We start from the raw sequence: 15,902 nt of genomic DNA on the forward strand, positions 1-15,902 counted from the left end.
GAGGCGGGAGCTGGGGCCGCCCTCGACGCCTCGCCAGGCCCGTCAGGACGGCCCCGAGGGCTGGGAGAAGCCGCCGGGGCGGTTGGGCTGGACGGGCGAGTTCAGGGGCCAACCCTCCGCACCCGGGGGCCGCGGCCGAGAGCGGTGCTCCCAGGGCTGTGGTCGGGGCGGCCCGGGGCCCTGCGGCGGCCCCGCTGCGAGGGGGTGGGGCGAGCGAGCCCTGAGAAGTTCGCCGCTTTTCAGACTCGCCCAAGTTGGCGAAAGGAGGCCAGGCTGGCGCCGAAGGCCTCCGAGAGCGTGGCCGCTGGGCTGCGTCGCCCGAGTGCCTGCGCTCGGCCCAGACCCTCGCACGCCCGGCGGCCAGGCGCGGTCACACTCACGCACGCTCGCCCTCAGCACGCCCGGGGCTCGGGGGGCGCGGCGACGGAACCTCGCTCCCCGCACGCGGGTTCGGCCCGAAGGGGCGGGACGGCCTTCCCCACGCCGCCGCGGGGCCCACCCGCGCGCCGCCACCCCTCGGCCCGCTCACGCGCACCCTCGGCGGGGTCCCTCGGGGCAGCTCCCGGGGGCTCTGGGGACGGAGAGAAAGGCCACAAAGCAAAAGAAGCAGCAAAGAGAAGGCGAAGGAGGAGCGGGGGCCAGGGTCCCGTGGACTCGCCTGGAGGGGGGTGAGGGGGGACACTGAGGGGGCTGCGAAGGCTCCGGGGGTCGCGCGTGGCCTTCGGGCTCAGCCCCCGCGCGCGCGGCTCCCCGTCCCTCCCCTTCCCGGGCTCCCGGCTCCCTCTCAGGGCAGTTCCTTTCTCCTCCCCTCGGGCCCTCTCCGCTCCGGCGCGGGGCTCAGTCCTGGGGATTAAAAGAAAGGAGGGAGGGGAAAAGGGAGGGGAAGGGAAGGGGCGGAGGAGAAAGGAGGACGATCCCTCCAAAGGCGGGTGTTGAGTTTCAGCTCGGGACCCTCGGGCCAAACTGCACGCCCCCTCCCGGGCCCTCTCCCCGGCGCCTCTTCCTCCCGCCGTCGCGGCGGACCTCCCGTGATCTGGTGCGCTCGCTCCCGGGAGCTTCCCTCACCCCGCCACGCCCCCGCTCTGCCCCTCTCTCTGCGTCCCTTTCATGAGCCCCACATCTGTCTTCCCCGTGGGAGGGAGCGCGCTCCTTCCTCCTTTCTGGGGTCCTCAGCCGATCGTCTCCTCTCCCTTGGCGTTGCCTCCGCAGCGGTGACAGGGTTGGCCGGCTGTTGGGGTGGGGGGGGACAAGTGGGGGTCTGCGGCTGGACATGGATTCTGGCCCTGGCGAGAGAACAGGAGCCTGGTCCCAGAGCGGCAGGCGGGCGGGTGGTGCCGCCTCTTAACGCTGCTCTGCCAGTCTGGGCCTGTCCCCCGCCCTCACTCTGGCTCACTCCGCTGCCACGGGGAGCAGGAGTGGGGACTGCGGGCCCAAAAGGGCAGACCTCTTTCAGAGGAGCTGGGATCCGCTGAAAGGACAGGGTTCTTGGGTTCCCGCACTTTCCTTAGTGTGTGCTGTTTCCCTCCAGCTACCCCCATCTCCTGCTTCTTCCTTTTGGGGCACACCTCAAGGCCTCTTAGACTGGAAGGGAGCTTCCCTTCTTCCATTTTTGAGGTTCCTGGTGTTTAAAAGGTGAGATGCCACACGGGATTGAAAAGCTGTAGTAGATTTTCAGTGTTTACATTTAACAAATTAACACTTCAAACACATAAAACAGACAATGACTCTAAGTATAACCTCATTTGGAGATAACATCAGAGGTCTAATTTAAGGCCCTTTGTGAACCTGAGGCCTTGAACAGATGCTCCCCTCCTTCTCTCCTCACATTCCGCAGGCCCACACATCCAGGCATTTCCTAGCAGGGGACGGGGCTACCTGGCCTGGCTCGCCCTCCCTGTCGCCTGGGCCCCTGTGAAGAATCCTGTGCAGAGGAGAGAAGTGGAACCTATGGCGGTGGGTTAGGAAGAGATTGTGCGGTGAATGTGGGGATTGGTCCTGGGCTTGACTCACAGATGGGGTGCAGACCTGAGCGTGGGCCTGGGAATTCTAAATAGACTTAGATCCCTTAGGATGGTAGAGGAACTTGCAAATTTCCAGATGGATCTGAAGGGAGAACTCCGCCTCCCAACTCCAGCCTAGTCCAATTTCCTCCAGACCCCTGGTGAAATAAATGTAGGTGAGGGGGAGCACAGTATAAACCTGCAGAAAGACAAGACTGACTTCTGGAGCGCCCCGGCATGGAACGGAGCCAGTCAGACTCAGGAATGAATCCCGGCTTATTAGCTGTGTGACCTTGATCAAGTTATGTAACATCTCTGAGTCTCAGCTCCTCTTCCGCAGCAGTGTCTTTGGTGAAGAGTAAATCTATGTAAAATGCCTAGCACGGAGATCTCCCTCCAGGCTTTTCCTCACCTTGGCTCCCTGCCCCCGCCCCCTCCTCCCCACTTGTGCTTTCATGAAAACTGAAAGTGTTTCTTTGTTGAGGCCCAGAGGAGCCTTTTCCCCGTCCTTATCTCTTCTCGGCCTTCTCCTTTGCAGAGGTTTAAGGCGATTCCCTTGTTCAGGGGGGAGCTCTGGGCTGCAGGTGAGGTTAGGCAGAACCCAGGCTGAGCAGTGAGACCCCAGGTGCGCGGTGGGCGGCGGCCTCAGGCAGCTGGGCCTCGGCCTCAGGGCTTGCTCGGGCCTTATTCAAGGGGTAGCAAGGAGAGAACTCCTCCATCTAGCTTTCTGAGCCCCAGCTTCTCTCCCCTTCCCAGCAGGGCCAACCGTCGGTTTCTTCCATCCCATATCATGACTGTCCTGGTTCCTCTTGCTGCTCAAAACTCAGGGGCTCTGAGGGACTTCCTCTGAAGGGACTCTTCCAGGTCTCCTCTCTTGGGACCCCACAGCTACCAGATTGCCTGGGTTCTAATCCTGGTTTCAACAGTAGTTAGTGACCTTGGCATGACCTCTTGGAGCCTCTGGTTTCCTGTCCCTAAAGCCGGGATAATAATGAAATCAATAGTCAGTTAAGCCTCTGCCTTCGGCTCAGGTCATGACCCCAGCATCCTGGGATCGAGTCCTGCATTGGGCTCCTTGCTCACTGGGGAGTCTGCTTCTCCCTCTGCCTGCCACTCCCCCTGCTTGTGCGCGTGCTGGCATGCTCTCTTTCTCCCTCTGACAAATAAATAAATAAATAAATAAATAAATAAATAAATAAATAAATAAAGACGTCAATAGCGTCAGACTTGTGAGGAGTAAGAGATTCCTGAGAACAGTGCCTGGCCCATGCTGTGTCAATGTTAGATAAAAGCAATTATTATTATTGTTATTTGATGCCAGCCCTATGGGGGCAGCAGAAGGTCAAGGACATAGTGCGTGCCCTTGAGAAACTCACATCGCATAGATCATGCTTGAATCCATTCAGAACCCGGGGATAAAATCCAAATGCTCTGTCATAACCCGTAAGACCCTCTGTGATCTGGCCACCGCCCACCTCTTTACCTTATCTCACCCCTGCTCTCCCCTTGTCCTTTGTTTCCCATCCACGCCGTCCTTCCTGGCTCTCAGCTCTTTCCAGCTCTTTCCCACCTATAGGACTCCGCCTGTCCTGCTGCCTCTACCTAGACCACTCTTCCCCCACATGCTTTCCGTCATCATCCTCAAATTCCTCATCCTCAGAAAGGCCTTCCCTGGCTTTCCAGGTCGGAGCAGCACCCTCCTTCCGCCCCCCGCCAGCCCCCTATCTCACAACACTGTTGCATTTTCTTCATAGCACTCGTTATCATCAGAAATGATCTGGTTTCCTTGTTTGTCATGGGTCTCCTAAACCGTAAGCTTCCCGAGGCAGAGACCTCATCTGGTTGTCCTCCTCTGTACTTCTAGCATATATAATAGCTCAATAATAGCTGCCGAGTGAACAGGCCAGCCGTGACTACAGCACAAATCTGAGAAAGCCCAGGGCTTCCATGCATGGGCACCAGCACTGGGCTGAGGGGAGGGAGTTGCAGGGCTCTTTGTCCAGTTCGCCCGGATTTTCCACGTGTCTCCCAGGCCAGACAAGTTTCTCTCTCTTGTTTTCTTTCTTTCTTAAAGACTCATTTATTTATTTGAGAGAGAGAGAGAGAGTGGGGTGGGCAGAGGGAGAGAATCTCAAGCAGACTCCCCGCTGAGCATGGACCAGACCCCGAGATCTCCAGACCCCGAAATCATGACCTGAGCCGAAACCAAGAGTCGGACACTTAACCGACTGAGGCACCCAGGCGGCCCAGACAAGGTTCTCTTTGAAGGCAGGCTCCTAAGCCTAAGCATCTTCGTAACTAAGGGTGATACTACAAGTAACTAGCGACGAGTACCGTTGTCACTAACTAATCAGGGCGTGGGAGCAGCGTTCCAGAGGCCCCCGGTCCAGGCCAGCGCTCAGTTGCAGGCTCACAGGCAGGTTGTGACCCAGGAGGTGCCCCCGGCCAAGGACAGCAGGACTTGCCAGCAGGGGCCAAAGCATGTGCGCGTTTTGACCGCCGGGGCCGGGCCCTCAGATCCGGGGTGTGCGGATGAGCTTCAGCAGACCCTGTAAGGTCCTGTGGTTTCAGCGGTATTTCGAGAGCCGAGATCCAGAGCGGCTGAGCTGGTTGACGCTTTTGTGGTCAACCAGGTGACCCTCTCCAAACCGAAAAACAAAAGACAAGCACGTCTACAAGTGAGGAGAAAGGTGCAGAGAGGGCCCAAGGTCAAGAAACGACCAGAGGCAGGGGCAGGACTTCAAGGCAGCCCGTGAGGACTGGCGTGTCTTTCTGTGGAAGGCCAGGACAGCCACACTCTAGTTTTCTGCAAGCCCCCAGGGCCTTACCTGGCCAAGGTGGGGATGCCTTCCATCCCCTCTCCCCTACCCTTCCCTGCTGGGTGCCGATCCCTCCTCCCAGGGGCTCCGCCAGCCCCCTCTGGCTGTGGGGCCATGCCCAGGCAAGTGAGGACAGGTGTGAGGTGAACTTTCCTTTGCTTCTGCCTCCAGCGTTCTTCCCATTGCCACCCCTATCTCCCCACACCCCCAAGGATTCCCTGGAAGCTGAAGTGACTCAGGGATTCCAAAACTAGTTCCCCCAGGAGGAAAACCCTCTGGAAAATGTTTCTCATGGCAGGGAATCACCCAAAGGAGTCCCACAGAGCGGCTGGGAGATAAGGACAGAGGCTGAGCAAACCGGAGGGGGTGGGGTGCGTGTGACTCAGAGCACAGGTTCTCAGGTCAGCGCTGATCACCATGGTGGGGGAAAGGCCAGCCCTGGGGGCGACCGTGTGTTCGCAGAGGCCTTTCCTCTGCCTGTTAGGGCTTTCCTCAGAGGGCGTCCTGGTACAGAGGCAGCAGGACACCCCAGAGGCCTCTCCTGAAAGGCCATGTGGGCCAGCAGCATCAACAAGCCAAAGAGGCCGCTGGGATCACTTCCAGCTCTTTCGAGCACCCCCTTCCGGACAGGGCCAGGATGGGAAGATCTGGGCCAGGGTCAGGCTCTGAGGCTCTGATTGGTTTGGGGGACTCCCCTAGGGATTCAGCTCTTGTGGAAGAGCAGTGCCCCCTCACAGTCTTTTCTGGGATTAGGGGTTTCTCAGGAGCACCACGCACCACGAGCCATCCTGGGAGCCATGTGCCAGGCCAAAGGTGGGGGAATACGGAGCTGGAGCGGTGGATCGCAGCCAGCAGGGCTGAGTGCCTAAGTGGGTGGGAATGGCCCGTGGCCTCTGGCAGGTTCAGGTGAGACCTGTCCCGGCCCAAGCCTGGCTAAGCAGAAAAGCGCAGACGGTGGGGGGTGGGGGGCTTCTCTTCCATTTGCAGCTGCCTGAGGGTCAGCACAGTGTGACACCTGTGTGCCAGGAGATTAGATTTGGAGCTGGTCAGGGCTGGAGTAAAAAGCCAGCTCTGCCTCCTAACTGTGCAACCTTGGGCCAGTTACTAAATTTCTTTGGGTCTCAGTTTTGTCATCTGTAATATGGGGTTACTAGTTTCCATCTCATGGTTTCGTTGTAAGGATAAAATGAGCTGATGCATGTGCAGGGCTTGGCCCTATCCTGGCACGTGACGCACAGTGGCATGCAGAGGTGAGAGGACGTTAGGGAGCATAGGGCAGACAGCGGGGCAATGGGAGTGGGGTGATGAGCTCCCCGCCTCAGTGCTTTTCCTGAGATCTCCTGCTCTCCCAGCCACCACCTGTTTCCCCTAAGCCCCTGCCTCACCCCCAGTCCCAGGCTTCCCCAAACCTACCAGAACAACTTCTCCCAATTCTCCAGACCACCCCCTGATCTCATCACGCCTCTGCTCTGGGGCTGCTTTGCCCTACGGCGTTTGAAGGATTCCTCCTCATTCTGCAGTTCAACTTATTCCTGGTTTCCTTTGTTTATTTTCTGAGTCCCTGGTTACTAGAGGAGTATTTTCTAAGGGAAAGCACATGCAAATCAGAAAACATCATTCTAGAGACCATGTCTGTGTATGAGTGTGTTGGGGGGGGTGGGTCGTGGGTGTGGGGGACGAGGGGGATGGATGGGCAAGGATGGAGAGAAAAGGCTTGGAGGGAAGTAGGTGGCCTGCTCTCAGCACAGTGTCTCCCAGGAGGGGTGACCCCTGGCTGACTCCTGTCTTTGGGGTTAGGCCTAGTTAAAGCATTTCCGAGCTCGTATGCCCCCTCCTGGCCGGCAGTGGCCCATGGAGCTGGGGGTGGGGCTGAGGTTGGGTGGACTTGCCCCACGGCCTAAGAGGGGCAGCTACCCCTGCTATGGCCCTTGTCCCCACTGTCCTGTGAGTGGGAGTAGAGGCCCGGTCTGGAGCTGGGACCTCTTGCTGGGTCTTAGGTGAGGCTGTTAACAGCCAAGCCCTTCCCCTTCCTGGCTTCACCTCATTTATGCAATGGAAGCCACCACCCACATCTTCTTCCACCAGACCCTGCACATCCAGCCGACAAACTGATGGGGTCAGGGCATTCCTGGCAGTCCTGTGGGGTGAGGCCTGCATCCTGGGGCAGAGGAGGTCAGGGAAGGGTGGGGTGGGGGGTGGGGCAGGCGCTGGAGAGAGTGAGTGGAAGTCAGGGAGTGGGTAATGGACAAAGAGAAAGAAGTCTTAAGTGGTGGGGGTCCTAGATGTTGGGGTCCTTGAAAGCAAGGAAGGGGTCAGAGAACAGAAGGGTTGAGGGTCAAAGGAGATAGAGGAAAGTGTTCAGTAAGGTGGGTGATCAACAGCCTGTCTGAGAAGAAAGGGAATGGCGGAGACAAGGCGCTGGGTGGATGCATGGAAATGAGGCCTCTTGAAGACAGACCAGATGATGTTCCCTAATTTGGGGTACCAAGCCAGCCAGGGAAATTCCCATAGTGCCAGTTCTCCAATGCCCAGAATAACAGGATCCTATTATATTGACCCCACACCCAGTAAGGTGCAAAGAACAGATCTTCCCCAATAGGCTCCCAAGGTGTGATGTGAATTATAACTTCCATGAATGGAGCATGTAAGCAGCTTTTGGAAACACTTTCAGGGTTTTTTTGGTTTTGTTTTGTTTTTTAATGTCAGGTCACTCCCTCCAAAAGGTCGTGGAAATAAATTTGAATAAACAAAACAGGTTTGCTGAAAATAAAACCAGGACGCCCAGGCTCCTCCAGTCAGCCTGCTTCCACAAGGCCCCACCTGTCAGCCAGCGCAGCACCGTGGCCGGGCGAGCAGCATCAGACATGAACCAGGTGAGCTCGAGGGGCCCGACAGGTGCTGAGACGTTGCTGAGGGTGGAGAGAGGCCAGGCTCCGGGTTTGGGGCTGGGGGCCAGGTGGAGCTGGAAAGCAGGCCCTCAGGGAGTAGCCGGGGCGGGAGCACCCTGATTAGCTGTGGGCCGTTCTCTCACTGGCCTTCTCCTGCAGGTGATCATGTTCTTGGTAATGGCCATGGGAACCCACAGCCTCGGTTTTCGGGTCCGGAAGGACTGCACCCACTGGCCCAGCTGCTGCCCCAGCAAAAGGCAGGACCCCACTCACGAGTGGCTGAAGAGGAACACTGTACTCAGGCCCCACCGAGAGACCACTAGCCTCACCCACCAGCCGGAATCCTGCAGGGCCAGTGAAGACGGACCCCTCAACAGCAGGTCTATCTCCCCCTGGAGATATGAGTGAGTCTGCCGCCCCCTCCCAAATGCCAGCACGTGTACCTGTCAGGGAGTATGTGAGGGGCCGAGGGGAGGGGGTTCCACCCAAGTCCCTGCCCCCTTTTATCTCAGAGAGGCCGTAAAGGTGTGAGTGTTAGGCAAGGCCTAGTCTGGGTTCTAGCTCTCACTTTTAGCGGGTGGCTTTGAGCCACTTCCTCAAGGTTTCAAAGCTCAGATTTTTTCATCTGCAAAAGGAGGTAATACCCCCCAGGCCAATGTGCAGACCGGGTGAAATAATGCACGTGAAATCTGTACTTAGTACAGGAAAGCTTGGTCCTCTCCTTTTCCTCTGTTCCTCCTCCTCCTTCTGTCCCTACAACGGGACATGTTTTTCTAGCTGAAATATCAGGGAATGAGGGTATGATACAGGCATGAAGCATGCCAATACCCGATGAGAACGCCCTGGTCCTTGGGTGGGTTGTAAGTCTACCAAGCTAGTGAAACCCTCCGCTCTGGGGGTCGCCAGAGCCCTGGGCTGGTTCTCTTTGATTACGGACAGTCTTACTCTTTCGTTCAGTGCGCCACACAAATATTAAAATTCTCTATAGGAGCCATGTTGTAGAACATATTAGGAAGCCCCGAAATTGGGACAATGATGCAAAGTTTAAAAAATGAGGGCCTTAGGGATGCCTGTCTGTGTCTTCCTGGGGTGCCTGTGTTCCCATTCCCCATAAGTCTAATTCTGGCTTGGCCTTGGCTTTGGGGATGGCTGGGCAAGGTCAGTGGGTAGGAAGAAGGTCAGCTTTGGTTGAGACTAGATCCTGGGTGGAGACACCAGGTCATCATGCTTTGAAGTGGTCTCCGAAGTCTGGCTGGGTCCTGGGCTAAATCCAACGAGGTGGGAGCCCCTTGCGGGAGGCTGGGTGCCAGATGGCTGACTTGGCTGGGGTGCACACCCCTTGTGTGGTGGCCGCGAACCCCTCATGACTACTTGGCTGATCTTCCCCAAAGTGTTCTTTGCGATACTTATTGCACAGGCTGCCCCTCAGAAACATCGAGGACGGCTACGTGTGGGAAAAGCCGCTCCCGCCCTCGCCCCTCAGAGATTCATAACGTGCTCAGCACGTTAAAAGTTGCAAGGAGTCCGCAGAAAAGAAACCATCAATTCAGCATTTCCCAAACGCCTTTGGCCCCAGGCCTCTTTTCTTGCAGGGTACTTATTAGGGAACCCACCCTGGGAAATGCGGTGCTAGCTGAGCCCCAGCTCGTGAGGGCTTGTCTGTATGGAGAATGGTCTTCCCACCCAGCGGCTGTTTCCTGCTAGGCTTTGGGAGTTCCGGACCTCAGGAGTGTCCACATTTCAAGTCTTGTTTTGGCCACAAAACCCTTGCAGAAGAAGTAAATAAGTCTTACCGTGCACGCTTTACACGTGCTTATAATAGATGCATGAAAAGCGCCTGGAAGGATGTGCGGGCAATGGCTGTCAGCACGCCACGGCTGACAGGGGACGGGTAGGGAGACTGTCTTCACTTCATACTTGGATGTAAGGGCAGTTTTTACTTTATAATAATTAAAAAAACCTAAAAATGGAATAACAATTACAAAAAGAAACCTCGTGCCCGAGCCCGGCGTGTACGTCTGAGGGCAGCAGAACGTGTCTGTGAAGGCCGCTCACCTTCCCCTGCCTCCGCAAGAGGCCAGAACCCTGCCCCTCCTTCCCTGCCCCTCACTGCCCATGGGGGAAAATAAACCCCGGGGGGGTGTGAATTGTTTAAAGTCACTCAGCAAGTGGAGACAAGAGCTGGGACAAAAAGCCAGGCCCACCTCACCACACTTCCTTCCTCTGGCCTCCCCACTGCGGGGCCCTCCCCGCCCCTGGCCCGTCCCGTCTGTCCGCCCCGCCAGCCTTCCTCCAGGGTCTGATGAGTGCCGCCCCCACAGGTTGGACAGGGACTTGAACCGGCTCCCCCAGGACCTGTACCACGCCCGTTGCCTGTGTCCACACTGTGTCAGCCTACAGACCGGCTCCCACATGGACCCCCTGGGCAACTCAGAGTTGCTCTACCACAACCAGACGGTCTTCTACCGGCGGCCGTGCCCCGGAGAGCCGGGTGCCCATGATGGCTACTGCCTGGAACAGAGGCTCTACCGTGTCTCCTTGGCTTGCGTGTGTGTGCGGCCGCGAGTGATGGCCTAGGCGTGCCGCCCGAGCCTGGTTCCTGATCGGACCACCCGCCACGGTGAGCCAGGATGCCCGAAATGCTCAACCCCTCCAAAGCACTACATGGAGCAGCAGGACCGCGGGACAGGATCGGGGACTTTGCGGGGAACCGCGCATTTCACTATTTGCGATGGACGGGAAATGCGGGGTGAAGCAACAGGGCTGCCATGGCCGCTGGAAGAGGACATCCTGGCATTTCCTCTTAGGAAAGGTCTTTGAGGCTCTAGAGGCCACCACCCCCATCTCCTCCTTTTCTCCCATCCTCAGCTGCCCTAGCACAGCACAAGCACTTTCTAGCTACTTTCCCCTTTGCCAATGGAGAGCCCCTCACATCGTGTGTCCGTCCGTCCGTCCATCCATCCATCCAACACTCAGTGAGCACCTACTTTGCACATACCTTGGTGCAGTTACTAGGCTCTGAAGAAGAGGCTGTTATTGAGCATGGAGAGACTTATCCAAATAAATAATCTGTATTCAAAACGGCCTAATTTGTCTTGGCGTCCCTGGTGCCTGAACACCAGGCTCCCCAGCCTGGTGCCTTCTCTTCTCCACGGTCAGCCCTTACCTACTACCCTGTCCTTCTGCCTTCCAGGGTTTCCTCTGTGGCCTCCCATCCCTCCCCTTCTCTGTCTCCCTGGCCTACCCCCTGAACACTGGGGTGGGGGTCAAGCTGCCCTCCTGGCATGCTAGAGAGACAGAGGCCCATTGAGGCACTGCGGCAGGCACACAGCGCCCCCTTGTCCCCCCAACAATCTGCCTTTGTCCTCAGTCTTGGCTGCTACAGCCTGGTCCTGGGGGGTGCTCCCTGGGCTGGGCTCCAGCTCCCACCCTCCCTAAAAGGAAAAGGGAAAAAGGACAGCCAGGAAGAGGGGAGTTAGGGGAGGGGGATACAGACTTCTTCAGGCTTGGGTCCTTGGGGGGCTCCTAGTCTAACTCCTTTCTCGGCTCACCTCCCAGCTCCTCCCAGTTTCTGTGTGGACCACCTCCTTTCCCCCCTCCTCCCTGTTCCCCTTCTCCTGGCAGGGTTGGGCTTCAGCAAGGCGAGGGCTGACCACTCCTCCCCGCCCTGCCCCTCCCCTCCCCATGTGCTTCCCGGGGGGCCAGTGCAGGCACCAGCAGGGCACTCTGGGCAGCTGGGAGGAGGCCCATCTGGGCAAGCCTCCCCGGCGGCCCCTAGCCAGCCTGCCTGCTTCTCTTGCAGGTTTCTCAAAGTGCCTCCCTGCTCCTGTTTGCTTCCCCATCTCTCCAGGTTTCCGTCCTCCCAGTTCCCTTCTCGGGCTGGTGGCAGCGGGGGCTGTGTCTGGTGGGCCCCACGGAGATGCTCAGTGTTCGGGATCGCCGGGACGGGCCCCCCGCAGAGGGGGCAGCCGCGGGGCTCCAGGGCTTCGCCGTGGACAAGACCTTCCTCTCCTCCGTCAAAGGCATCCTGCTGGAAACCGAGCTGGTAACAGCCACCTCCCCAACCTGGCGCCTCCATCTCTCCCAGTTTGATCCCACACCCCCTTCTCCCTGCCCAGTGCCCCCACTGGGCTCACCCCTCGGCGGCCCCCTTTCCTGGGCTCTCCGGACACCCCCCTGCCCCCAGCTGCCCTGCCCTCACCTCCCCGTCTGCCCTCTGGCTGCCTCTCTATCTGAAGGCCCTTCCAGCAGCTTCAGTGACAGCAGGAAGAACTAAAGTTAGGACATCAAGGGCACACTTCCTGCAGCCCCCCTTTATCTGTGTCTGCTCCCATGAGCATCTGTTCTGGGGACAGGATCTTCCGCTGTCACTTAGCAAGACCGTAGTGTCAGCCTGAGTCAGCAGCATATATGTCACCGACATCGCCAGAGCTGCAGGGACCCTTAGAGTCCAGCGTGGAGCACGTGCCTTCTACCCTCGTCTCCTGGTGTGGAACCGAAGGCTTGTTTCGGTCCTTGTTTAAAGGAGTCTCGGACATCCAGGCGTGGGCAAAGTACTGTGGGATAGGGCGTCCCTGCCGGGGTGCAGGGCTGCTGTGGCCGTGACAACAGGGGCTGGTGCTCACCCTGTACCCTGGGCTTCAGCAGGGCCCCTCTTCTGTGGGTTCCATAGAATGGCGCCCCCTGGAGGGGTGCCGCTCGGTCGAACTGCTGGGGTTGCTGGGATCCCCGGGCAAGGGGAGCCGCGAAGCTGGAGACTGCCCTGGCTGGGCGAATGCCCTGGAGTGTGGCTCCCCTACCAGGGATGGGGAGACCTGCAAGGATGGGTGGTGGGGGCCAGCCCGGGGAGCTCCCGAGGAAGGGAAGGGAAAGAATCTGGCCGGGCCTGGGTCCCCTTCCTGGTAAGCTTCACACACTCGGTCCTGCAGGCCCTGACCTTCGTCATCTTCATCTGCTTCACGGCCTCCATCTCGGCCTACATGGCCGCCGCGCTGCTGGAGTTCTTCATCACGCTCGCCTTCCTCTTCCTCTACGCCACCCAGTACCACCTGCGCTTGGATCGGCTGAACTGGCCCTGTCTGGTGAGGGACCCCGCCCCCGCCCCCGTTCTGGTCCCTTTCTTCTCCGAAGGCAGATTGTCCTTTTCCCTCCCAGCCTCTCTCCTGTCCCTGGTCAGTACGGGGCACTGCCAGCGGGGGTGCAGGCCCCCTAGAGCGGCTCTCCCACTCACCGAAGGCCCCGCCCCTGCCCTGGCCCTCCCGGGCCGCATGCCCCAGCCCTGCTGCACCCGGGCTCCCGGCTCCTGGTCTGGGCTGCTCTGCATTCACCCGCGTCCCTTCCCTGGCTCGCTCGCTCACTCTCAAGTGCTTTATATCGTGTCCAGGGGTATCTCCGTGTAGGGATTCATGGTGCCTGAGGGTCAAGCCTCTGACCAGCCTGGAAAACCTCAGGGTGATGTTCTCTTGGCCTCTGACTTCCCTCTGACCCCGCACCCCCCGGCCCCCCAGGACTTCCTGCGCTGTGTCAGTGCCATCATCATCTTCCTGGTGGTCTCCTTTGCAGCTGTGACCTCCCGGGATGGAGCTGCCATCGCTGCTTTTGTGAGTCCAGCCCCACAGAGCTCCCCAGGCCCTAAGGACCTCTGGCTGGTGTTTGCACACTCTCGGTGCCTCCCCACCACCCAAGCCGGCGCCCCGGGCTCTGGCTCACGCCCCGTGCCCCGTACCGCGCACCTCCCTCTCCGTAGTGCGTGATGGCCGGCGCCTTCGCTGTGTCATCCCCGCTCCTACACGCCTGCTCCCACAGGTGTTTGGCATCATCCTGGTTTCCGTCTTTGCCTACGATGCCTTCAAGATCTACCGGACTGAGATGGCTCCCGGGACCACCCAGGGTGAGTGTCTGTGCTCTGGGGAGAGGACATGCCCCCTCCACCCTTTGCCCCGGCTACCGGATGCTGACATGCCCTTCCCTGCCCGGCTCCATATTCACAGAGGACCAGCAGTGACCCCGAGCTACCTGGCTCCTAGGCCCAGCCAGACAAAAGGAACAGTGCAGCCCAGACACATGTCCTTTGGATTCACTAGCCCACAGCCCGCTGCCCCCAGCCAGGCCTTCAGAGATGCAGTCTGGCCTGAGAAGTCACCAGGGACTTGTCTGTGGGGCTCAGTGCTCTGAGATCTGGCTCCTGATGAAGCCCTACCAGGAAGGGGCTGTTGTTGGGGGGGGTGGGGGAAGAAAGAAGCTGGTCATTCCCAAATTAAAAGATTCGAATCCTACTGGTGAGTCTTTTTCTTCTGCAGGAATTAGGCAGACCAGGAAAGCCAGGGAGTATTCACAAAAATGCTGCCTGGAGCAGGTCATGGTCCCTCGTCTGCAACCAGGTCTGAGCCGCGAGGAAGGGGGGCTGGACTGAAGGTGCTGAAGGCTTCCTTCAACACCAAACTTCCTCTCCACGATCTCTGTGTGCCAGGCCACTTTGTGGTGGGCCTGGTGTGCTCCTGGAGTCCTGTGTCTGAGAAGGCACAAGCCTTCTCCGTGTAAGTGCCCACCTGCCACACCCGCACACGCAGATTTTGTTAGTGCGTCTGGAGCCAGGTGCTTGCCTGGGGCGTGTGTAGGGCTCCCCCTTGTGGTGTGGGGGGGACTTGGCCCATAGGCCCCAGGAGAGAGGTCAGCCTGTGGTACGAGGTGAGGGCAGAACTTCCCAATATGTTGGCTCTGGAAGAGCTCCTAGATATCAGCTCGTCCAATGCACTCATTTCACAAAGAAAAAACAAGCCCAGTTACAGAAAGTGACCTCTTCACTTGTGACAGAGCTGGGACTAGAACCTAGCTTGCCTAACATCTGTACAGGTGATTGGGATACGGTACTGAGCTCCCGGTAACTCAAAGAAATGGCCCAGCCTCATCTCCAGCTCCCTCCACCAGTGGGTCCGGTCTCCTAGCTTGCCAGTGCCTCAGCGAACATTTCCTGAGCATCTCCTGTGTGTGGACCCTGTGCTGGGCTGCAGGGATTCAGAGGTGACAGGTGGGCCTGTCCTTGGGCACTCACAGCCTGGGAAGGAGACAGCCTAGTGAAGGGCAGTCATGACTGCCCACAGCGAATGCTGTGGGAGGGTTTGGCTGGGGTTGTTTGGAGAGCAGATATGGCCACAGCCCAGGAATCAGCCTTGCCTGACCCATGATGGTCCAGGGCAGCCGGGATGACCCTGCCCGCCCACATGGCCTAACTCAGTGGCTCATACAAGCTGGCTTGCTAGCCCTCTAACGCTGGTTTGCTCCCGCTCTGAAATACCTTCCTCTCTTTCTGGAAGCGCTCCTTCCAGAGGCAGGCCCCAGCCCCCAAGCCCTGCCTGAACCCTGGAACTCCAGTAGAGCGGCTCTGCTCCCCTTGGTGATAATCATGGGTCTGTCTCGGCCTGACTTCTCCAACTTTCCTGTCCTCTTGTCCTGGCTCCTCACCAGGACTGGCAGCCTCTCCAGGGCTAGAACCAGCTGGATTTTGTGTCTCTCTGGGTTTCTGCTCCCATTCTCAGGGCTCTATGCATAGTCCATTCTCAGCACTGACTGGCCACCCTTGGGGGAGGTGGGGTCAAGGCTTTAGAGGAGGCATAGCCGGGGCTCAGCCAGGGCAGTTTGGGAGATGGGGCGCCAGGTGAAGGGATGAGAAGGAGTGGTTAGGAGAACCTGGCTACGAAGCCCAGCAGGCGGCAGGGATCTGCTTGGAGCAGAATGAGGCCAGGACCAGCCCTGTCCCCTGGGCAGCTGTATGACCTGGGCTAGACTGTCCCTGGTGGGAGCTCAGAGAGAGTGGAAGTATGATCTAAGGTGTGTACCGGCCCATACACCTGTGCCCACCTGCGCCCGTGTGAGAGGCCAGAAAGAAACGAGCAGTGCTCGGCTTTGGTCCACACTGCCTGTTGATTCGGGCTCAGTGTCGGCCGGCCCCACAGTCTCAGGATCCCCTCTCGGTGAGGTGCTGACCACAGAGGCTGAGGTCAGACCTGGGCCACCGCCAACCGGGCCTGGGGCTCCCTGTGAGTTACTCGTAAGGGGCTGGCCAGAATGGGACCTGTGCCAACCCCTTTATAAACCTCCACCCCCAGTGAGCCTTGAGCCTCTCCTGGTATCAGAGGGAAATTCAGCTGGGAGGGAACGGAACACCTTTAACTAACCCTGCGGCCCAGAGCCGGGGT

General features: G+C 58.7%; 1 protein-coding gene across 1 annotated transcript; it reads left to right on the forward strand.

Moving 5' to 3' along the window:
• Window positions 1–11,450: 11,450 nt before the first annotated feature.
• Window positions 11,451–13,922, forward strand: CMTM5 (CKLF like MARVEL transmembrane domain containing 5). Its single transcript, XM_026486570.4, has 5 exons — window positions 11,451–11,752; window positions 12,636–12,788; window positions 13,215–13,307; window positions 13,513–13,597; window positions 13,698–13,922. Exons 1-5 carry the CDS (start codon window positions 11,627–11,629, stop codon window positions 13,709–13,711), a joined length of 471 nt encoding a protein of 156 aa, XP_026342355.1. The 5' UTR covers window positions 11,451–11,626; the 3' UTR covers window positions 13,712–13,922.
• The last annotated feature ends 1,980 nt before the right edge of the window (window positions 13,923–15,902 follow it).

Source organism: Ursus arctos, unplaced genomic scaffold, assembly GCF_023065955.2.
Source record: "Ursus arctos isolate Adak ecotype North America unplaced genomic scaffold, UrsArc2.0 scaffold_37, whole genome shotgun sequence".
Taxonomy (NCBI): Eukaryota; Metazoa; Chordata; class Mammalia; order Carnivora; family Ursidae; genus Ursus; species Ursus arctos.